At 47.2% G+C, this 20,845-nt stretch overlaps 1 protein-coding gene across 3 annotated transcripts in view; it reads right to left on the reverse strand.

Annotated features, from left to right (window-relative positions):
* The window catches only part of FAM168A (family with sequence similarity 168 member A), a 200,365-nt gene continuing 179,520 nt past the window's right edge, over positions 1-20,845 (reverse strand). For 2 of the 3 annotated variants that reach the window (XM_030836143.2, XM_030836141.2), the window contains 5 exons: positions 15,893-16,018; positions 9,179-9,321; positions 8,164-8,338; positions 6,720-6,850; positions 1-5,995 (listed from right to left, as the gene is read on the reverse strand). In XM_030836143.2, the coding sequence (XP_030692003.1) occupies positions 6,738-6,850; positions 8,164-8,338; positions 9,179-9,321; positions 15,893-16,018 (557 nt within the window). In that variant the 3' untranslated portion in view covers positions 1-5,995; positions 6,720-6,737. The remainder of the gene's footprint in view (positions 5,996-6,719; positions 6,851-8,163; positions 8,339-9,178; positions 9,322-15,892; positions 16,019-20,845) is intronic. The other variant, XM_060303670.1, reaches the window with a different exon arrangement.

The raw sequence follows: 20,845 nt of genomic DNA on the forward strand, positions 1-20,845 counted from the left end.
TTTTTTTGGAAATTTTTTTAATAGTTATTGAATGTTCTACAGCTTAACAGTAAATATCATAGTTACAAATTCTTGGCTTCAATCTTTCAGAGTGATCACTATCTGATCTTCAAAACAAAACGAAACAAAAACCCAAAAGAATCCAAAACAACAAAACAAAACCAGATTTACACTTCATACACACAAGCGAGGCCATGGGGCTTTCCAATCTTTACACTCCAGGCTGTGTTTTGAAAACACCTATAAGTTCTTTGATCAAACTACTTGGAAGACACTGGTCAAAGGTTTATTATTATTATTTTAAATGTTTTTCTTTTTAAAATGTGAGTTCCAATAAAATTTAAAAATTAGATTCCAACCTGTAGGTTAAAATGAATTAAAAAATACAAAATCATATACAACGCTCTCTCACAGGGATGGTACATGTCACAAGAACAAGTTTTCTCTGTCGTGTGACATGAACAGGGATGAAGATACCTTTTAGTCAGGAGATGGGAACAGGCCCTTGGGCCTTTAAAGGTCACTACAGACAACTCCACATTGCTAGAGGCCTGGCCTTACATCCCCTTGGGTAAGGAAGAGCTGGAGTCCCACCACAGATCCAGATACTCTGGCTGACCCAAGAAGGTGGTCTTTGGGCAGTCCCACTCTTTCCCTGACTCTCAGGCATGAGGAGGAAGGCTGGAGCCTGGAGATGCTGGTCTTGCTGGGGTCAGGCCCAAAGATGACTTCACCCATTTGAGTCCTATGGGCTGGTACTTATCAGCAAGGCTGTTATATCTGTTCTCCTCAGAAAGGAAAATACCCCCTCTACCAGGAGCTGGACTGGGTACAGGGCCTCACTGCCACAGCAAGAATACCCAGGGACTACGCATGCAGCCACAGGGAAGCAAGAGTTCTAGTTTCCCTGTCTGGCTCTGTGACAACCAACCCCAATCACCTAGCCACTGGGCTGGACTCAACAGCATGCAAGATAGAAAATACCCATTGGAGAAAGTGAGGGAGTGAGACCCAAGTCTGGCTCAGGCGAGGTTGGTTATGGAATGTTGAAACTGGCCTGTCAGGAATTTTAAAGGCCGGGCCCTAGAACCACGTAATGCCTAATTTCAGAAACAAGTTGTCTAGGAGAAGGGAACATGGACAGGTAAAGGACAAATCCTGCCACCAGCCTGGCACACCCATAGTAGGCTGAGCTCTCAGAGGCTCAGGTGTGGAATTAGATGTTAGCCTGGCTGGGTCTCCTCTGCTGTGATCCTGCTTTTGGAGGTAGGTCTGGCCTGGATTCCCCTGGGGCTGGACACGAGTATGGAGCCTCCTCACCTGCCCCCTCCGCATTCCCAAGCTTGGCAAGCAGCTGGGGACCACATATCCTATAGTGATGTGGAGTACAGGATGGAAAAGCAGAGCTTCCACATACTTTCACTCAACAGCAATTGAGGAGAAAATGCCATGGTGACATCTAAATGACTGCTTCAACCACAGTGCTGGGGCCAAGAGTGCTCCAAGACCCATGCCATCTAGGCCCTCCCTCTCTGGCCACAGAGCAGAGCTGAGGATCTGATATGCAGGGCTCCAGGCCTGACTCAGCCAGAGTCCTGTCTGTACAGTGAGGACACCAGAACTTGGTGATCAGAGGATCTGCACTACTTTTATGCTCCATGTGATTCATTTCTGAAGCCTACTCAGAACAAAGCCAGCCTCTCCGAAGAAGCACTCCCAGATCTCTGGGAGTGGGATACCTCAAACTTGGAACACTTTGGGTGCCCAAGGGTCAGAGTTGGGATAAGGAGAAAGGACTGCACAGTGTCTCTCTAGATCCTGGTCCTCACCCAGGGGAAAAACAGGCCCAGAGACTTAAGTCAGATGTGCTTTTGGCCATTCAGGGCTACACCAGGTCCCCTGGAAGTGCCAACTCGCCAGGTCTGGACAGTGGGCAGGCTCTCCAGGGTCAGAAAGTAAGGGTACGCAGGCTTCCCAGGGACATGGGTCTTTCAACGGACAGGTGCCTGGGGCTGCCCTTGAACATGTCTTCAGTCCTAAACCTCATGACCCCAAAATGTTTTGCTCAAGTTAAGCCTTTTCTTGCAAATTCTCATCCTCTGGGTGCTACCATCTGGATATGCCTCTGGGTTCCCAGGGCTCCTCATAAAAATCTGCTCAGTTGGCAGGATTGAGCTCCCCAGGTTTCCGTGGGGTCTTCCTCTGTTTGGGGGCAGATAGGTAGCCCATCCCTTCTGCATGCCTGCCACCCAGACCCAGCAGGTGCCAGCAGAAAGCAGAGGATTTAAACAGTTCAAATCTTGGCTCTTTCTCTTATGAGCTGTGTGACCTTTGGCAAGTCTCTTAAGCCTTCTGAGACTTAGTTTTTCCATCTACAAAATGGGGATTTTTGGCAATCAATGTTGAAGTACTTTGTACACAGACAGAAAACTCTGGACAGGTGCGAGTGTCCTTTTTCAAGATATAGGAATGGGATACGTACTTTTGGGTCACTGCCAGGAGAGAAAGAGGAACAGCAGCAACTGCCCTGTCTCATGGGGAAGAAATTAAATACATTTTTGCAAAACGTGGCAGAAAAATAAATTCCAGGCTCTTAACCACTTGGGGGCACTCCAGACTCCAGCTTCCTAGACCCCAGCCTAATGAGGAGGAGCCAGGTAGAAGTGGCAGAAGCCAAGAGGGTTGGCTGGTGACTGGAACCACCTGTACCCCTGACCCTGGCCACCAAGCCTGTGGTACTAGGGAGAGGCAGTGGAGCGGGGTGGAGAGGGCTTTGCTGGTGCCACGCTGCAGCTTGCTATGTATGTAGGCACACCCCTTGTCCTTTCTGGCTTGCTGGCCTTCCTACAATGGCAGGGCCCTTCCAGCTCTGACCTCTGTCCAGCTTGACCACTGGGCCATCCAGTATCTTTGGATAACACCCATGGTACCTCCCAACAGACGCCTGTAATCCTACCAGGTGTGCTCTCATCCTACCACAGGCACACTACTGCCCCTGTTCTCCTGGGCTCAGTCCCTCTGCAATGACTCCCCAAGCTTGGCCAGGCTTGTGGATCTCTGTCAAAGCAAAAGGGTGAGGCCAGCTGAACTGGGACTCCAGTGGCTCAGGCTGAAAAAGGGGCACTGGGCCTGGGCTCTTCCAGACCACAGCATTTTCACACCTTGTTTTTGCCTTGGGGCCTGTCTTTGATCTTGAATTACATACTAGGGCTAAGAGAGGGTACTGAGCATTGATGTTTCTGTCCATGAGCCGTGTGTGGATTCAGACTGCAGGGACAGAGGCAGCAGGCTGGGATTCAAATGGCTCTGCCACTTATGAGCAAGTCACTTTGCTTTTCCAAGTCTCAGTTTCCTCATGGATCAAATGAGAGAATAATCTATTTCACAGGGTTAAACCAGATGATGGATATGAAGCTGCTTTGTGAACTGCGAGGTACTAGATGTTAGTTTTTACTTACTGGTATAGAATGAACAAAAGTAAAAAGGTCATTCCTAGATCTCCTCCCTTTTTCCTTCTCTCTGTGGTCCTACCCTAGCCCATCTGGAGGCAGCAGGGTTCAGGGAAGCTTGTCAGGATACCAGCATTCTGCTCACTTTGGGCAAGTTCCCTTTCCTTTTAGAACCAGTTTTCTCATTTGTCAAATGGGTGTAATAACTCTGACCCTTGCTCTCAGGGCCAGTAAATTAAAGGCTGCGAAGTGCTCTGAAGTCTATGAGGCACCTGACAAATGCAAAGGTTTCCTATTATTATTATAATCATTATTATTATTTTGGCATTTTCTAAACATGTATGACATAATCTAAAACAACCTTCACCCACCCTTAGAAAACCAGAGAGTAGGAGGAGGTATTTGCAAAAAATGGATTAACACTGGAAAACTTCCTATTGTTTTAAAATGAAACCTCTTCAGCACCCCAGAACAGACCATTGAATTTCAGACAGCTGGGCTTCTCCTTACCAGTGCTGCATTTCCCTGGAAAGCCAAGAAGGTGGGCCCTCAACTCCTGGCTCTGGGTTGAGGATGCTGCTGGGCTTTGCCCTCCTGGGAACAGCCAGATAGCCTCTGAGGTCCTTCTGGCCCAAGGGCTTCCTGATTTTCTCCTCCTTTAGGGAGACACGGCAGGTAGGGGTAGGGATTATGTCCAAGTATGCATGAATTTAAAATGAAGAGAGTTATTTAAAAGTTATAAATGTTATCAATGATTCCATTCTGTACAGTAAAATGTTCCTCTCCCCGCATCCCCAAAGGGGCTGCTGGCCCAGCCAAGTGCTGGGAGCAGGGGGACAGTGCTAGACTACCGGGCTCCTGGCTGAGACCAGTGCGTCCCTCTTCTCCCAGGAGAGCCCGCGTCTCCTCCTCCTCTCCTCTCAGGATGAGGGGCTACTGTCTTAAAAGCATGGACTCCTTTTCAGCCATCCCTAGGGCTGGAGTCAGGTATAGGATGAGAGTTCCAGATGTCTTCACAGAATTTCCAAATGCTATTTCTTCATTTGCAATTTCTGTTCCTGCCATCTGCCCCCATGTCACCTCTGCCCAGTCTTCAATCCCCGCCTTTGGAATCCATGGAGGGAAAGAGCAGAAACAAAAGCCCAGAGACTGTTCCCGAGCTCACCAGGTGTGGGCACTGCTGACTTCATTTTTACAAAACCAAGCCAATCCATCCCTAGGTAAATTTTCATGGGCAACATGCCCCAGGCAGGAAGGCTGCATTTAATGCTGATTTACTGCAAGGTCTAGGGAAGTCCTTTCCGCTTCTCTGGGCCTCAGCTTCCTCATCTGTCAAACAGGGGAATGGATGAGATGGTTGCTAAGGTCCCTTCAGTTCCATGAGTCTATGAAGTGTTTATTGCTATTGCTTTTCCTTCACTATCCTGACCTTCAGAGCTGCCAGCACCCGCCTGGAATGTGGTTCCTTCACTGTGGCCATGAATGGCACAAGGTAACCAAGAACTTGGCCTGTCTGCCAGCGCCATGGACAGACAGGTGAGCCCTGGCAGTGGGAAGGGCAAAGGGAAGGGAGAGAAATGCCATAGGTTTCCACTCTAATCAGGAGCAAGCTCCTCATCAGAGTGGATCCATGAGGGCCCAGGGGCCAAGGTCTGGATTACACAGGGCACCTGGCCTTCCAAGGCTTTGGGAGGCTGGGATCCCACCACCCTGCAGCTGCTTGGTAGGTCTGAGGTCAAAATCACCTTCTGAGGAAGTGCCAAGTCAGTTAACATCACTGTGCAAGTTAGAGGGTCCAGGCCCAGACAACTTGGCCAGAGACCTTACCAACCAAAGCCAGCAGGCAAGCGCCTCTCGACCCTCTTCCCTCTTCCTTTCCATAGTGCCCTCCCTCCCCCCACCCTCCCCCAAGTTCTCCCAAAGAAAGAATCTGGTTTTCCCAGGTTCTGATCTGGGGTATTATTAAGCTGCTATGAACACTCCTACCTAATCAGGTGGTTTTGTTCTTGGTCTGTTGCGATGGTTCTCAGAAGAGATTTCATTTGTGTCAGGACATGGTAATGTCTTAAACTAATCCTGCTTGAGGAAAATCAAAAAAGAAACAATCCCCCAGAGATGTGGCCTGCTCAACAGCTCTGAGTTCCTACCCTGGACCTGAGGATCACATGTCTCATGCTCTTCAAAGGAAATTGCGCCTTCAGCTGAACCACTGCAACAGACCCCACTCTCTGACTGCTGCTAGACTAGGCTCCCGGGACTGGATTCTTGGGGAAGAAAAGAAGAGCAGAGAGGATGTGCCTGGTCAGGTAGGAGGAGGGCTAGAGCTGGAAGGGCACTGGCTAAAAGGGGGACAGTGGGGAGAGGCAGGAGATTAGAAAAAGCAGCTTTTACAAAAACCGAAAATAAAAACCAAAACCGTTAAAGATGCATAAAGTGACCCTTGCACTTCCGTTGTCTCTTCTTGCAAATAGAGGTGGTGCTGCTAGGGAGCTGCTCCAGCACCTGTGTAAGACTTGAGTAGTTGCATACAATGTGTGACTCCAGATCTGGGGGAGGAAGGGGAAGGCCGTTAGTGACAGTGATATCCCTGAGGCCACTTCAGGAAGCTACTGGACCCCCTCCCCTCATGCTGGGAGCCCTAAATGGAGCCCTCTGTGCCTTCCCAGTGGAGCTGCCTGTTTCCCGTCCAGTGCCAAGAGCTCCTGGAGGAGGAGGGCGGGGGAGATGAGGAAGTAGGGCAGAGGATTTTCGAATCCCTGGAGCCCTGCAGTTCACTGGCACTGCCTCAGCAGCTGCAGAGGGCAGCAAGGAATCTGGTGGTGGGGATGGCCCAGGGTTTCTGCCTGGCCCCAGTCAGAGCCAACATCTGACTGAGGTAAAAGTCCATTGGAAGACTGGGGCCCACAGGTAGAAGACGCCTGAAGACGGTATGGTAAAGAGCACAGAATTTAGTACTAGAGGATTGGAGTTCAATTCCCAGTTTTTACTGGTTAAGTGATGTTGAACTATGTATTTATCTGTAAAATAGAGCTAATGATCCTTATTTCACAGAGCTACTGTGATGATCATGAGAGAGCATACGTTAAGTATCTAGAATATATATAAAGTTACAGCTATTATTAAGAGTGATATTACTGAACCTGGAGCAGGAAAGTAACTGGTAACTGTCACCTGCCCCTTGCCGACACCTGTGCTTCAGACCAAGACAGGGGCTTTGAAACAATTCTGTTTTGTCACCCTCCTACCTCTCTCACCCTGGGCCCCACTCACTTGGATGGGATGCAGGCTTTACCAGTGCGGGGGCACATAGCTGTACGCAGGGGTCCCTTGGGCCCTGTATGCTGGCATGGAGACAGGGTGTGCCCCAATCGCGGTGTGCTGGGGTGCAGTCAGCAGGGTACCTGAGCATCCAGAGAGAGAAGAGGAAACCTGATGAGGCCGTCCCAGAGCGCTGGGATGAAAAGGATGAAGCCACAGCCTTTCACACAGCTGCTGCCCACCCTTCCGCATCTTGCCAGGGGAAGCGTTCCTCATGCTCCAGGACAGTCACTCACTCATCTTCAGTGGCCTCCTTTCACCCTTCTTTGTATGCTCCCCTCACTGCACCAACATCACACTGAGTGGTGATCGCTGGTTCACATCGTTGTGTTCCCACTAACCTAGTTGTTCCTACGGGTAGGGTTCTGGTCTGATCTATCAGTATGTGGTCCCCAGGACCCAACCAACAAGGCTGGCACCCAGCAGACATTCAATAGCTTGCTGACCTGATCTGGGGAGTGAGAGGCCTCAACAACGCCTACATTAGGGGGCAGAATAAAATCCCAACTCCCACCTCCTGTCCACTCAACCCCTCATACTCTCTTCCCCCAGAAGGTGACCTAGCTGATTCTTTGAAAGTTGGGTCTCTAAAGGTTATTCAGAGCCCTCTTTTCTTCTCATGCCTTTCTTTTTAATGCCAGTTCATCCAAAGACTTCCCTAAACCTGCTCTTCCTCTGGCATCTCTCCCTGCCCCCATTTTCAAGGTTCCAAAAGGGCAGGGTTTCTGGAGTAAGCCAGAAATGGAGAAGGGGTCCTCTTGGACTCCTGCTTCTCCTAAGCCTCACAATTAATTATTGGACAGGTCCTTAAGCTCCTGCCTGCTAAATAACATTGCCCTATGCCCTCCTTTGTGGAACCCTGCTGCTACCAGAGTCCTAGCATCATCATGTCTCCTCTAAACCAGAGCTTCGCCCTGGCTAAGCCTGCCTCCACCTTGCAGCCAGAGAGAATGATTAAACCAAACTCCATCTCTCCTCTGCTTAAACCCCTTTCTATCTCCCCGTTACCTAAAGGTATTCAAGACTCTCCACCACTTTATCTCTGACAACTATTCCAGCCACCCTTCCAACTCCATGCCCCTATTTTCTAAGTGATTTAGACCATTTCCATTCTGTGAATGTGCTTTACCCATGTTTTTTACCCCTGGACTGCCCTTCCCTTTTTCGTCTCTCTGGTTAGCCTCTGTTCACCCTTTAAGGCCTAGCTCCATAAGTCCTCCTTGGTGAAATCTTCCCCATCCCTGTGGACAGAGTTAGAGGGTCCTCCTCTGTGTTCCTAGAACCCCCAGGCATAGAATTCTTCATGCTTTGCTACAATCGATTCCATGACTGTGTTCTCCACTGTCATGAGTTCTTGGAGGAAGGGGATGGACACCAACACAGATGTTGCCCTTACCTGCTGACATCGCCATGGTGGTGCCGGCCACCATGCCCATGGCCACACCATTGGTCCTGGGAGCAGCGACAGGCGCCGGGTAGATGGCAGAGGGAATGCTGTTGGGCTGGACGACCGTGGTGTGGTGGATGACATGGGGCTGGGCAGCATACACCGGCTGTGTGTAGTAGGCTCCCTGGGGGAAAAAAGGCTGAGGTCACACAGGCTTCTGGAGAGGAGGGGAGCCTGTCCCAAACCCTAAGGGATGGGGTCAGAGAAGCTCTGGCCCAGGGACACAAGGTCTGGGGCTCTGCTTCTGTCTTCTACGTGGCTGTGGACAGTTCAGTGCTGGGCTCAGCTTCTGGTCTGAAAAATAAGGCTTGAACCCTGTCCTGCCTCGCTCCTAGGGCTGCTATGATGATCTACTATGTTTATCTTATTGCAATGTGCTTCTTCTTAGACTGCTTAAAATACAAAGGTAGGGACCACGATCAGTGAGTGAAGAGGGCTGTGGACGAGGCTGGTGAACTTCAGAGCACTGTGCATGTGCACACATGAGGGAGTACTGGTGGGAGTATCATACTGGTGTGAATGCTGCCATTCTACGTACTGGAAAAATGTCATAAATGCAGAGCACTTCCCCAAATGTCTCTTACTATCTATTTCCCTGGAGGCAAAAAAGGTTGAAGATGGAGACAATGGTCTGAGGTGACATCCCACTGCCTGGATCACATGACTGCTTTGTGCTGTCACAGCCCCACAGATCTGCTGACCTTTGGGCAGAGTAGACAGGGCGTCCTGGATCATCTTAATCCAGAGCTTCTCAAATGTTTTTGCTAAATAGTAACAAGAGCCTCAGACTGTGGACTGAGGTAGACTGGGGGAGTGTGTAGACTGCAAGGTTATTGTTTTAATGACACAACAGCGACAGCTCATCAGAGCCACGAACTCTCTTCTTCACCCCCCTCCACCCTACCCAGGCTGGTGGCTCCTTTACCTGCAGAAGAAGTGGTCCCGGGCTTCTACATGTACCTACCTGGGCATACAGATTCTGCTGGGGGTAGGCACTTCTGATGGGATACATGGCCGTCTGATAGGGGTTGGGTGATGGGGAGTAGGGGGGCGGAGCAGTATTACTCTGGGTCGGTGGGACCTTGTATGGTGTCCCCGCAGTATATCCTGTACCAAGGCAATAAGAGAGACTTTCAATTAGTTGGCAGAACAGCATCGCTGGAAGGCAGCAGGTCCCAGTCAACGACTCCCCAGACAAACATGGGCTGAATCCAGGCTGGAAACACAGATGAGAACAGACAGAGAACAGGGCTCCACCCAGAGAGCCCGGGCCCCAGAGGCAGCTCCCTCAGTGGCTGCATGTGTGGCATCTTTTATTTCTCTGTCTCAGGGCTCTGATCTATAAAATAAGAGGCTGGGACCAGATGATCTCTTAAGGGACCTTTGCAGCTCAAACAGTCTGGGACTCTGAGCCATGTGCCATGAGACAGGCAGGTGTGCATGGACGGGAGACCCTCAACCTGCTCGCTCTATACTGCACTCTCTCTTCTTGCTTTTCTGTCTCCGTACTCAGCACCTCAGGGCATCCTCTGCTGCTGCTTCTGTCTTGCTTTCTCCTGTATTCTCTCTTTTTCTCCTTTTATCTCTCTCCCTTTTTGGACTGCCCTCCACCATGTTCCCCTTCTTCCCTGCCAAGTTTTAAGGTGGAAACCCCACTGAAAACCCCATTCAGAGACCCTCATCTTCTGGGATGCTGAAAAACTTTGCTCTACACAGCTGGCCTTTCCTCCCCTCCTGGGGTTTGGGGGAGGGCCACCACTGTCTGAAAGACTGAAGTCAAGGATCAAAAAGGTTCACATCGACCTGGAACCCAGGCCATGTGGGGTCAGCAGGGTGGACTGAAGCTGGGTAGGGGCTGAGAAGTCAGGCCCCAGGAAGCTCACAATCAGCCATTCAAACAAATTGTGCTGCCTTTGAATTTTCTGGAAAAGAGAGTCAGATCCTAAGTTCGCAGGAAAAACCTGAAACATGAATCACTCAGGAACAAGACTGTGTCCTTAGAGAATCATAAAATGGAATGATTCTTTGGAACCCAAGTGATCATCAAGTAGCCCCCACTCTCTTACTCTGTACTAGGGGATCCTGGGGTTCAGAAAGAGCAAGTCTTTTTAGGAACACCACCTTCTTTCTGAGTTGAAGGGACAGTGCCAAGGGATCCTGGCTCTGGATGTCCAATGGGGTGCTGCTGGGGCTTCTTCCCTGTCCCTGTCCTGGCTTGGTCTGGCTGACACATCACTGAACCTCTCTTGGCCTCAGGTCTTTCTCCTACAAGATGCTCACCAAGGACCCTTTCAGTAACATGGGGCTGTTTTTACAAGAAGGGACTGGGGCCAGAGTGAAAAGGGTGCTTTACTGGAAGAGAAGAAAGAGGTCCAGGCTTCAGGCCAGGATTTCCTCCAATCTGCTGTGACTACTGGCAAGTCTCTGGGCCTTAGTTTCCTATTTTGTAAAATTAGAAGGCTAAGAATGAAGACCTCTTCCTGAACTAAAATCCCATTTTTCTGAAGACCCTGGGTCTCTTCTACCCTAACCCCAAGTTAAAGCAAGCTGCCACACAGTCACAAATCTCTCTCAAGTCACACCACAGCTTTGGCATGGTGACCCCCTGCCCCTGATGAGCTACTCAGGAGGGTATGAGAGCTGTTATTTAGTCACCACCCAAGGCACCACCGAAAAGCTGTCCTGCCCTCTCCCCTGGAATCATGTCATTTATCTTTCCACCTGCAGACCCACAGTTTGTTCCATGAGAAACTGGAGAAACTGATTTTGTGGTCAAATATGCTTGGGAAATAAGTAGCAATGGGGCTGGAAAAATACATTAATGAGAAGGTAGCACTGATAAGAACTAGAAACTAACTGGAAGTGGAGGTACGAGTCAGTTGAGGAAAAAGTCTAGAGCAGGTTCCTCCAAGTTTCTAGATTGTGCAGCTAATCATGAAATGTGGTCACAGGAGGAGAAACAGATACTGTGGGGAAGACAGGGAGTCTAGGTTTGCAGACATCTAGAAGGAGCTATTTGAGGTGTACTTCACCTTGGAGACACAGTTTACTTGTCTGTAAAACAAAGGGGATTCTCAAGATGGGTGTGTCCCAAGAGTATACAAGGGATCCTAAGTGTTATTTTGCCACCCCTGCCCCCCGCCAAAAAAAAAAGGACAAGGAGAAGGTGGGAGGGAAGGGGGAAGGGGGGGGGGAGAGAGAAAATAGGTTTTATTCCATGACACTGAGAGAAAATAGGTTTTTAAGAGAGAAAATAGGTTTTATTCCATGACACTGAGAAGTTTTAAAATGACAGGATGAACTGTGAATCTCCAAGATAGGGATATGCAGGAGACTATTTCCAAATTTGTTTACCACAGGATCTTTTATTCATCCTATTCACATTTAAAACATGCAAACTACAATTTTGTGTGTGACTGTAGCTTGTTTTGGTAAATCAAATTTTACTGTAACACAGCCATGCCCGTTCATTTACATACTGACTATGGCTGCTTTACTGGTAGAATGGTAGTTATGGCAGACAGCATAAGGCCCCAAAAGCCTAAGATATTTATTATCTGGCCTTTACAGGAAAAGCCTGATACCTTCTGATTTAAAGGAATAAAACAGGTTATGGGGAGTCCTGCCAGAGTGGAGAGCACCTCTCTTCCATGCAGGAGGGCAGGACACCCCTGAATCCTAAGATGCCTGTCTCTGAAAGCTACACAGCACAGGCTTGTGATTATAAGTAGTCTGGAGCCAGACTGACTGCCTGGGTCCAAACCCCAGCCCTCCTACTTAACAGCTGTAGAATACATCTGTCTCCTCATCTATAAAATGGGGATAATAATAGCACTTACTTCATAGGGTTACTGTGATGAATACATTAACTAATAAGTGCAAAGCCCTTAAAAGAATGCCTGACACATTAAAAGCAGTTCATAAAGATTAGCTATTATTCTTTTCTCTTTCACTGTATAGAGAGATAGTAAGCTTCCTGTTCTAGGGGGTATACAAGCAGAGACTGGTCTGAAAGATGACAGTACATAGGAGGTTAAGCTAGTATGACTTTTATGGTGTGATCCAGCTTGGAACACAGACTCCAGGATTCTAAGATTCTAAAATTTGATGGTTTAAAATGCCATGATTTTAAGATTCTTTAAAGATAACAGGCCAACAGTGCTGGTGACTTTCCTTTATGCTGCCAGAGAATGTGTGCTGAAGTTTTATCCTCTGAGGAAGCCTGCACTAACCCTCTCTGTCACAAGGACAACCATCTTACAAAGTGTTGAGATTATCCCTCTGAGGAAAATCAAAAGGTTCCAAGAGACTGCAGTAGAATTTGGTTTCCACATCCAAGAATAACCTTGTCTACAAATGTATCCTTTCTTCATGTTATGAAATGAGACACACACAAACTCAAAATACAAATCAGTAGCCAAAACACACTGGGTGGCCGAAAAGATGATGCTGGAGAAGAAGGCCTTGCCTATTTGTCCAGACAGGTTGAGAAGGGAGAAGCAGAACTGCAGAGCTAGAAAAGACCTTAGAGATCATCAAGATCAATGCAAACGTTTCACAGATGAGACGCGAGCAAATGAGCGAAGGCTCACGAGGACCCAGGACTCAATGTTCCCTCCTCTGACTACAGTGGTCCCAGTCCTGGGCTCTGTCAGCAATTCACGTCAATTCTTCTCTCAAGGAATACCTTCACTGGACTAGATAATATCAGAGGACCTTTCTAGTGCTGATATTCTACGTTCTGAGCATTTCAGTGGGACTTCTATTAGAAAATCATTGCAAAGGACATTCCACAACTGACTGATGGTCCTGTCCATACCCCTGAGGATCACTGGAAATTCCCCTGGGGCTGTAGCCTGGGCTACCTTGGGTATCACAAAATTCAGGGTTTATTACTTTATGCACCTAAGTTTAAAAAAAAAAAAGCCGTTGGATTTGATGCAAACAAAAATGAAACAAAACCAAGTCAAAACAGAAACTCACTGATTTTGCTCAAATGAACTTAGATTCAACTCACTCACTCAGGGCCTGGGTCTCCTGAAAAGAGTTCTACCTCCGTCTGAAGGTTACAGAATTAGGACTTTGGAATGCTATACCTTAAGGACATTAGAGACTTGAATTCAATCCTCTGCAATTCAGATGAAGAACCTAGAGCCCCGGGGAGCACCAACTTTCCCAAAACTGCACAGCAAATCAGTGCGGGGCTGGGCCCAGAGTTCAGGGCTTACCATGCCCTGGGCAGAGCTCATTTCTGAAATTATACGTCTCTGTAGTCCAATCTTGGACATTTGGTATATTGGCCTTTGTGTCTTCATTTCATTAAAGGCAATATTGTGAGAGGAAAAAGGAATTTGATCACTAGCAGTCCCAGCCCTGACTTATGAAAGAGGCTTTGTTTATGGTACCCTGTTCTTTCTCTCAGGTTGCTAACCATAATTTTAGACTCCATCAAATAGGGTAATAAAGAGAGTGTATACATTAGCAAGATAAAACTTTTTCAGCCCTCTCTTCAATCCTTCTGCACTGTCATAAATCTTTTTCAGTTGTAGAGCCCCTACCACCTTCAAACACATTGATCCTCACATGAAGGATGCCTTTTAGACTGATCAGTTTATTGACTATCAGATTTATATGTCTGGACAAAGCTCTATGTATGATTCTTGCCTTGACCCCCCAGTCTCCTTGTTGGCAGCTGAACAAGAGAGTGCTGAATAAGTAGAAGGAAGACCTAACTACAAACAGGCTTAGCAAGTGTTAGTGAAATTACATTGAATTTGTCAAAGTGCCCTGAGTTTTCTGTGGTATTAGAAGCCACAAAATCTGTGTGCTGGGAGGAACTCTGGTGGGACATGGGAGGACCAGTCAATCCCACCTCTATTTACGGATTATAAGAAAGAGAGCACATCTTGGCCCTTTCTAGGGACTGTGATAGCCTGTGAGAGGACAGTGGGATATAGCTACTGGACTTTTCAGTGGAACTTTAGGAAGATGTCAACATAGTGGAAGGCAAGGCCTTCTAATACTCAGACTTTCTCATTGTGGAAAGGGTTGCTTCTGGAGGGAATGAATACTCCATACCTGGAGATGTGTGAACAAAGGCTAGTTGGCCAACTACTGGTCTGGGCAGCTAGAGAGGAGGCCCCTGAAAGAGTGGAAGATATTGGGTATACAGCACCAAGGTGATAGAATCAGGAGCCTAATAGCTAGAGAGAACCTTAAAGATGACCTAGTCCAACCCACTCATGTTACATTTGGAAAAAGCAAGGTCCAAAGCACAGACATGAATTATCCAAGGTTACACAGAACCAAGTCTAGAATCCAACTCTTTTGGTCTTCCACTCCAGGCTTCTTTCTGCTACACTACAGCAGGTGTGTCTATATGCATCTACCTCCATATGTGCAGATATAAGACAGAATATGCATGTATATGCCCATTTACATATATAATAGCATAGGTACCTGGAAAAATTCCCTACTGCTATCATCCCTCTCTTAAATAAGAGTAAAATTAATCTCAAGGAAAAAAGTCAGTAATAGAAACTTAACTTGGGTGATACACTTTTCTAGTCGTGCTGCTTACCAGTTGGATGGCATTGGGCATGTTACCTTTCTGAGCCTCAGCTTTCAAACTGGAATAAAAATCCACCCAAATAGGACTATAGTGTAGATTAAATGAGAGGGTGATCATGAAAACATATTCTGCAAAAGGTGAGAGTTATGTTGTATAAACGTAAGTTGATGTTGACCTGAAGGGGCGATGATAGCTAAGGAGAAAATAACATTTTAAAGAAAAATTTAAAATACAATGTATTCTTCTAATTTACTCACTTAATAGGTTAACACTTCACTGAACCCCAGACCATTGGGCCTAGTCTGCAACATCCCTCCGAGGGCTTGTGCAGCCCTTGCTGGCACAACTTAAGAGACTGGCACTCACCACATCCAAAGCCAGCCACTCCTCTTTCGGACAACTGCAACAAGGCACGAAGCTTTTCCTCATACAGAGTCAAAATGCCACTCAGTCATTTCTAAACACTCATCCTCATTTTACCCAGTGGAGCCATTTTGTGTTAAAAATCAGATGTGAAGGTGAAACCATCAGTCACTCTACTGAGCCTCAAGTGAAGTGACCAATCTGACAGGCCAGATGGTTTCCGACCTTCACGAGGACTTCCTGCACATACCTTGCTCTCACGGTATAGCCTCCACGAGGGCAGTGTTTCTCAAGCAGGGGGCAATTTTGCCCCCGGGGATATGCACAGGACAGCCCCCCCCCAACCAAGAATTATCTGCTCCCCATGTCCACAGTGCTGAGGTTGAAAAACCCTGTGCTAGTTGGAGGAACCCCCTCTGTCCAAAAGTCCACAAGACTTTAAAGTGCCCTCTGTCCTTCCCTTGAAATGCAGTAACAGTCTTTCCCTCATCAAACTCATTGGCCAGGTGAGTACTTCCTTCTCTCTCCCTCACTGCTTTGTGTCTCCTCAAAGCAGGGTGTGTGATCAAAGAGGATGACCGTTTCTATATGAGGAGGGCCAATTTTTTGGTGGGTAGGAGAGAGAACCTCTTAAAACAGTGTCCTATAAATGTCAGTTTTAAAAGTTCCCTTTCCTTTCTTCCTAAGAGGCAAATCAGTCCCAACCAAGGGGAACAAGGAAAGGAGGAGACAGGCTGTATTTACTGAAAGCCGCAGAGGATGCTTGGTAAGTTCGGTTCTCGGTCCCGGTGTCCACTGGGAGGTGGAAGGTGCCTTCAGTGCCACAGGAAGACGAGTTCTGTGGCCAGGCCTGTTTCATCAGCAGAGTTGCTTAAGGGAAGACACAAGAATGGCATTAGGCAGAAATAAGAAGTGGGCACCACCAATCACAGACACAAAAGCAAGGATCTTGAGCTGGACGGAAACATATAACCCAAGGGGCCCTGTTCAGACACACAGGATGGTTCAGCTTTCTGAGATGGGTGAGTGGTTGGGAGGAGTGCTGAAGTGACCTTCTAAACGATTTGAAACTGAGGAGACCTAAGCTTATACTAAGTAGGGGAGTCAGGATTTTCTACCCACTACCAAACCCATGAAAATGCTTATGAATACTGCCTTCTACTGCCTGACATTCTAGCCTAAGACTCTGGGATACTCCTTAGCCACCTGCTCGTTAACGTGTAGCAGCTCGGAGCCTTTGACTATGTACTGGGCCAGATCAACTGAGTACCCCTTTTTATGCCTGAAATCTCATCTGGAGGTGTACTTAACAAATTGTTTTCACAGAGCGACCCCAAAATACTAATAACCACATGACATGAACCTTGCTGGACTGCCATCTCCTCTAAAGGGACTGAGCTTCGGTGGCTTACAAGGCAAGGCTGTCCAGCGGGACACTACCTGCAAACCTCTTCTCCTGTAGACCTAGCCAGGGCCAGACAAACCGCTTGCACCTTTTATGTCTCCTGCTGAGGTGCTACTGGTGCTCCACCTGAGATATCGCCTCATGAATTAGAGATGATCTTTTGGGCCACTAAGAAAGCAAATGTCAAACTTGGGGTAGGTGTGAAATAGAGATGAGGCTCAGTTTGAAAGAAATCTGCAGAGACTTCCCAGGCTGACTCAAAGCTCAGCTTGAGAAATTTAAAGATGATGTTTCCTATGGAATAGAAGTGGGGAGTGACTCAAAAAACTTACCTTCATGTGTCCTGTAGGGAAGGAGAGAGGAAATAGGGTTTCAAAGGGGGTGGGGGGAGGGATTGCCTAACATTTTACGTATCTCCCTTGATATATTTTCAAACAATAGAGGGGAAAAAAATTTTTTTTTTTTGGCCACACCGCGCGGCTTTTGGGATCCAAGTTCCCCGACCAGGGACTGAACACGGGCCCTTGGCAGTGAAAGCGGGGAGTCCTAACCACAGGACCGCCAGGGAATTCCCGAGGAGAAATATTCTTGACCCAAATTTCTACTTGTGGCTGAAGAATGATTTTAACAGTATCTTTTCCACTCAGATGAGGTCTTGGGAGACATGGATATGGGGTGTTTTAAAGTATATTAGTATTGGCAACAGTTGGATATACGTGAAACATTTTAACAAGGGGCTACGTAAGACAGGGTGGTATGAGAAGCAAGTTTGCCTATACCCTCTCATTCCAGCAGGACAAGGATAATCCACCTCCAGAGAGAGCTCCATAAACTCCTCTGCCTGTCCAGGTAACAGGAAATGCCTCTGGTTCCTTCAGTCATGGAAGTACTGGGGTCAGAGGAGGAGGTCAAAGACTCTACTGTTTTTGCTGAACCAAGGATAGAAGTACAGCTGTTCTGGGCTGACTCTGCGCTTGCATCAATGGCCCGCAATATATACAGCGGATGCTGAGAAATGAGAAGGAAATCATGGGCAGGGAAGTGACACTAAAAGGAGAATTCTGGTAGAAGAAAATGGAGATCCAGCAGAATTCCAATGCAGAGTCCAGGGCCTTTGCTGGACATTACAACATGACTCTGCAGACAACACAGGAGGAGGGCAGTCAATTTAAACAATTATCATGGGTTTCTTTTCCTGGGGGGCAGGGATGGGTGGAGTGGTGGGAATTAATAAAGGACCCAATTAGTGTTGAAAAATCTTATTAAGATAGCTTCAGATTTAGAATCTGCCACTTCACGTGGCTGGAAAGCCCTGGCCACCTAAAACAACTCCCTAAAAAGTGAAACATGTAGCTATGAGAAGTCAGATAGAGCAAGCCCAGGCCCTCAAGACCCCACAGGAATCCACCAGGGAGCAGGAGGCCTAAATTTGGCTGCTGAGAATTTGGAGGACCTGTTCTGGTCCAGTTTTTAACCCAAGTGGTGCATCTTTACCATAATTTGAATCATGAGCCAAAAGTCTGACATTAGCCTAAAGGACTGTGTGACAATTAAAGTAAGTAAATCAAAATTAACCAAAGAGTGACTGAGGCCTACACTGCACTCAGCACTGAGGGGAGCGCCACGGTGGACAGGAACACACGTGGGTCATGGTCACCGCACACCAGGTATTTATGGTCTAGCTGGGGATGCAACACAGCCACACGCCAACCAGAGAGTGAACAAGACAGCATTACACACAGTAAAACAATGTTCCAGATTAACCAGGAAAGAAGCAAGTGTGACTGTGCCTTTGATTATGTGTTTCCCAACTGAGCAAGTGAGCTAACCTATACATGTTCCTGAAGAAGTGGGTATTTTCTTCTGGTTTCATTATAAAGAAAACAAATACTAATATCTTCTATATTTTTCTGTATATATGAATACATAATAATTTAAATAACTGGATAAATATGAAGGCTGAAAACAAAAAACAACAAATAACAGCTGTCGACTTGACTTCCTCATTAGTTAGCTATACGTCCACATACAATTCTAAAGAAACCCATTCTGCTGCTGGTAGTGATTCAGAGCTCAGCTGTGGGATGAAGACAATCCAACTGAAGCTTTTAGAGGCGTGGTAATAGAGGACGCTGCTCTGACAGGTATGCCTGTTCTTGGGTGCCATGAAAGGTACCAACTCCTAGAAATGGTCTATATTTTGAATAAATACAAGTGTATATACGTCAAATATTATTGAGGTGTACGTTTGAGACTACGTACTTTTGCACTTTATGTAGTACTATATATGTACTATTCCTCAATTTAAAAAAAGAGAGAGCGAGAACCCATGGCAGTGAAGGGCCACGGCCCAGTCACAGCATGCGGCCCACGTCCAAGTGCTGGGTTGTTCACATCCCTGGACACGGGGCCCTCACGCCCTCTGACACTTGAACAATCTGTTAAGCACACTTACAAGGAGGAGAGGCAGCAAGGGACCATCATCCTGAACAATGTAGTAAGTCAGGAAATCTGAGTTCTAGCCTGGGCTGGGCCACTTATTAGCTGTGGGACCTTGGGCAAGTCACTATACCTTTCTAAACTTCAGGTCTGTTGTCTCATAAAATGGCAATAATAACCACTCCATGATTGCTTCATAGTATTGATTGTGAGGATCAAAGATCAAGTGTCAGCCAGTCTTACAGTTTCTAATTGTGGTGTCTGTCTACTCTTCCATCCCCACAGGTGTGGACAGCTCCAATGGAAGCTCTCATCACCTCTTACCTGAATTATTGCAACTGCTTCCTCACTGTTCTGTTTGTTTTTAAACCTGCCAACTCCAATCTCCAAGCTGCAGTCAGAGTGATATTTCTAAGACCTAGACCTAATCACAAAAACTTCTTTCTTAAAAACATTCCATGGTTCTCCATTACCTAACTCCTTGTGTGGCACTCAAGGCCCCTCGTGATCTAGTCCTATGATCTCTCTAGACTCACTGTTCTCACTCTCAAACCCTACATGACAGCCACACAAACTGTTCACCATTCCCAGACGATGCCAAGAAGCATCACTTCTCTGTATTTTTGCTCACACTGCTCACTCTTCCTGGCATGTCCTTCCCCAAATACCGCCTGGTAGACATTTATTAATCCATCAACCAGGAGCTGAAGACTCACCTCTACTGTGAAGTCCTTTCTTTTCCCCACTTCTTGATCACAGCCCCCTCATGTATCCCACTTGGTTCACTATCCCAGTTCCTGTGATTCTTAGAAGCCCCTGTACTTGCTAGTTTGTCCATCTCCCCCGCTAAACTTTGAGCTCCTTGAAAACAGGAACCCTGTCTTACTGAACTTTGTATCTTCAAAGGGCCAGCTTAGGGTCTGGGACAGAACATTTTGTGAAGAGAAGAGCTCCATACATACACTTTAGTATTTCTATTTCAGATGCTATAACAGGAGAGGTGAGGAGGCAGGAGAGCTTCTCTCACTTCATATGGAGTCTTCTGTTCAAGTTCATATATCCTGAGGCAAACAAACACGACTCCTCATAAACAATAAGAGAAACGGGTCTGTGACTAGCAAAACTGAAAGAATAAGATTATAAGAGGGCAACCTGTTAGCATTTAAAGGGACCTCAGAGATCATCTGGAATAAAACATTTTATCTATGGCCTGGAGACATTAGCAAATTGCCCAAGATCACGCAGCCCACAGCAGCAGCAAGAAGAGATTTTCACAGCTCATCTCCTAAAAGATGTGCCACACACAAATTCAATTTTCAACATCCAAATAATTCAAGGTTAAAAGTCGAGAAAGTGTGCAGAGACTTTACGAAAACATTGTCCTGAGCAGCCCAGGTGAGGGTGGTGAAAGCAGCAAGTCCCTCCTATGGTCCCTTCCTGTCTATGACAAAAAAGGACCTAGTCAAGTTACACTGCTGGGACCCTCACAGGTGCCCAGAAGTTCCCGTGGTGCCTTGGGCCTGGAGTCCACACTGCCCAGAGAATCCAGCTCTGGTCCCTGGCTTATTAGCACACTTGACCCTCACCTCTCACCATCCAGGAAAATGCCCCCCAAATGAGCCAGAGCTCAAGATCTGGGCTAAGGGAATAGATTGTATCTAAAGTTAACCAGGTCTTCAAACATGTGAGACTGCCAATGGAGATGGAAAGTCTGATCGTGGGGCAGACTGGTGTTTTGCATTCTTACAGGCATAATCCAGGTACTCCTCCGCAGGGGCTGCCATAAAGCCAACAGAGGAGCCACAGAGACCCAGAAATTTTTGTTCACTTGTTTGTTTGAATTCAGCAGCCAT

Source organism: Globicephala melas, chromosome 8 (genome assembly GCF_963455315.2).
Source record: "Globicephala melas chromosome 8, mGloMel1.2, whole genome shotgun sequence".
In the NCBI taxonomy this organism is placed as follows: domain Eukaryota; kingdom Metazoa; phylum Chordata; class Mammalia; order Artiodactyla; family Delphinidae; genus Globicephala; species Globicephala melas.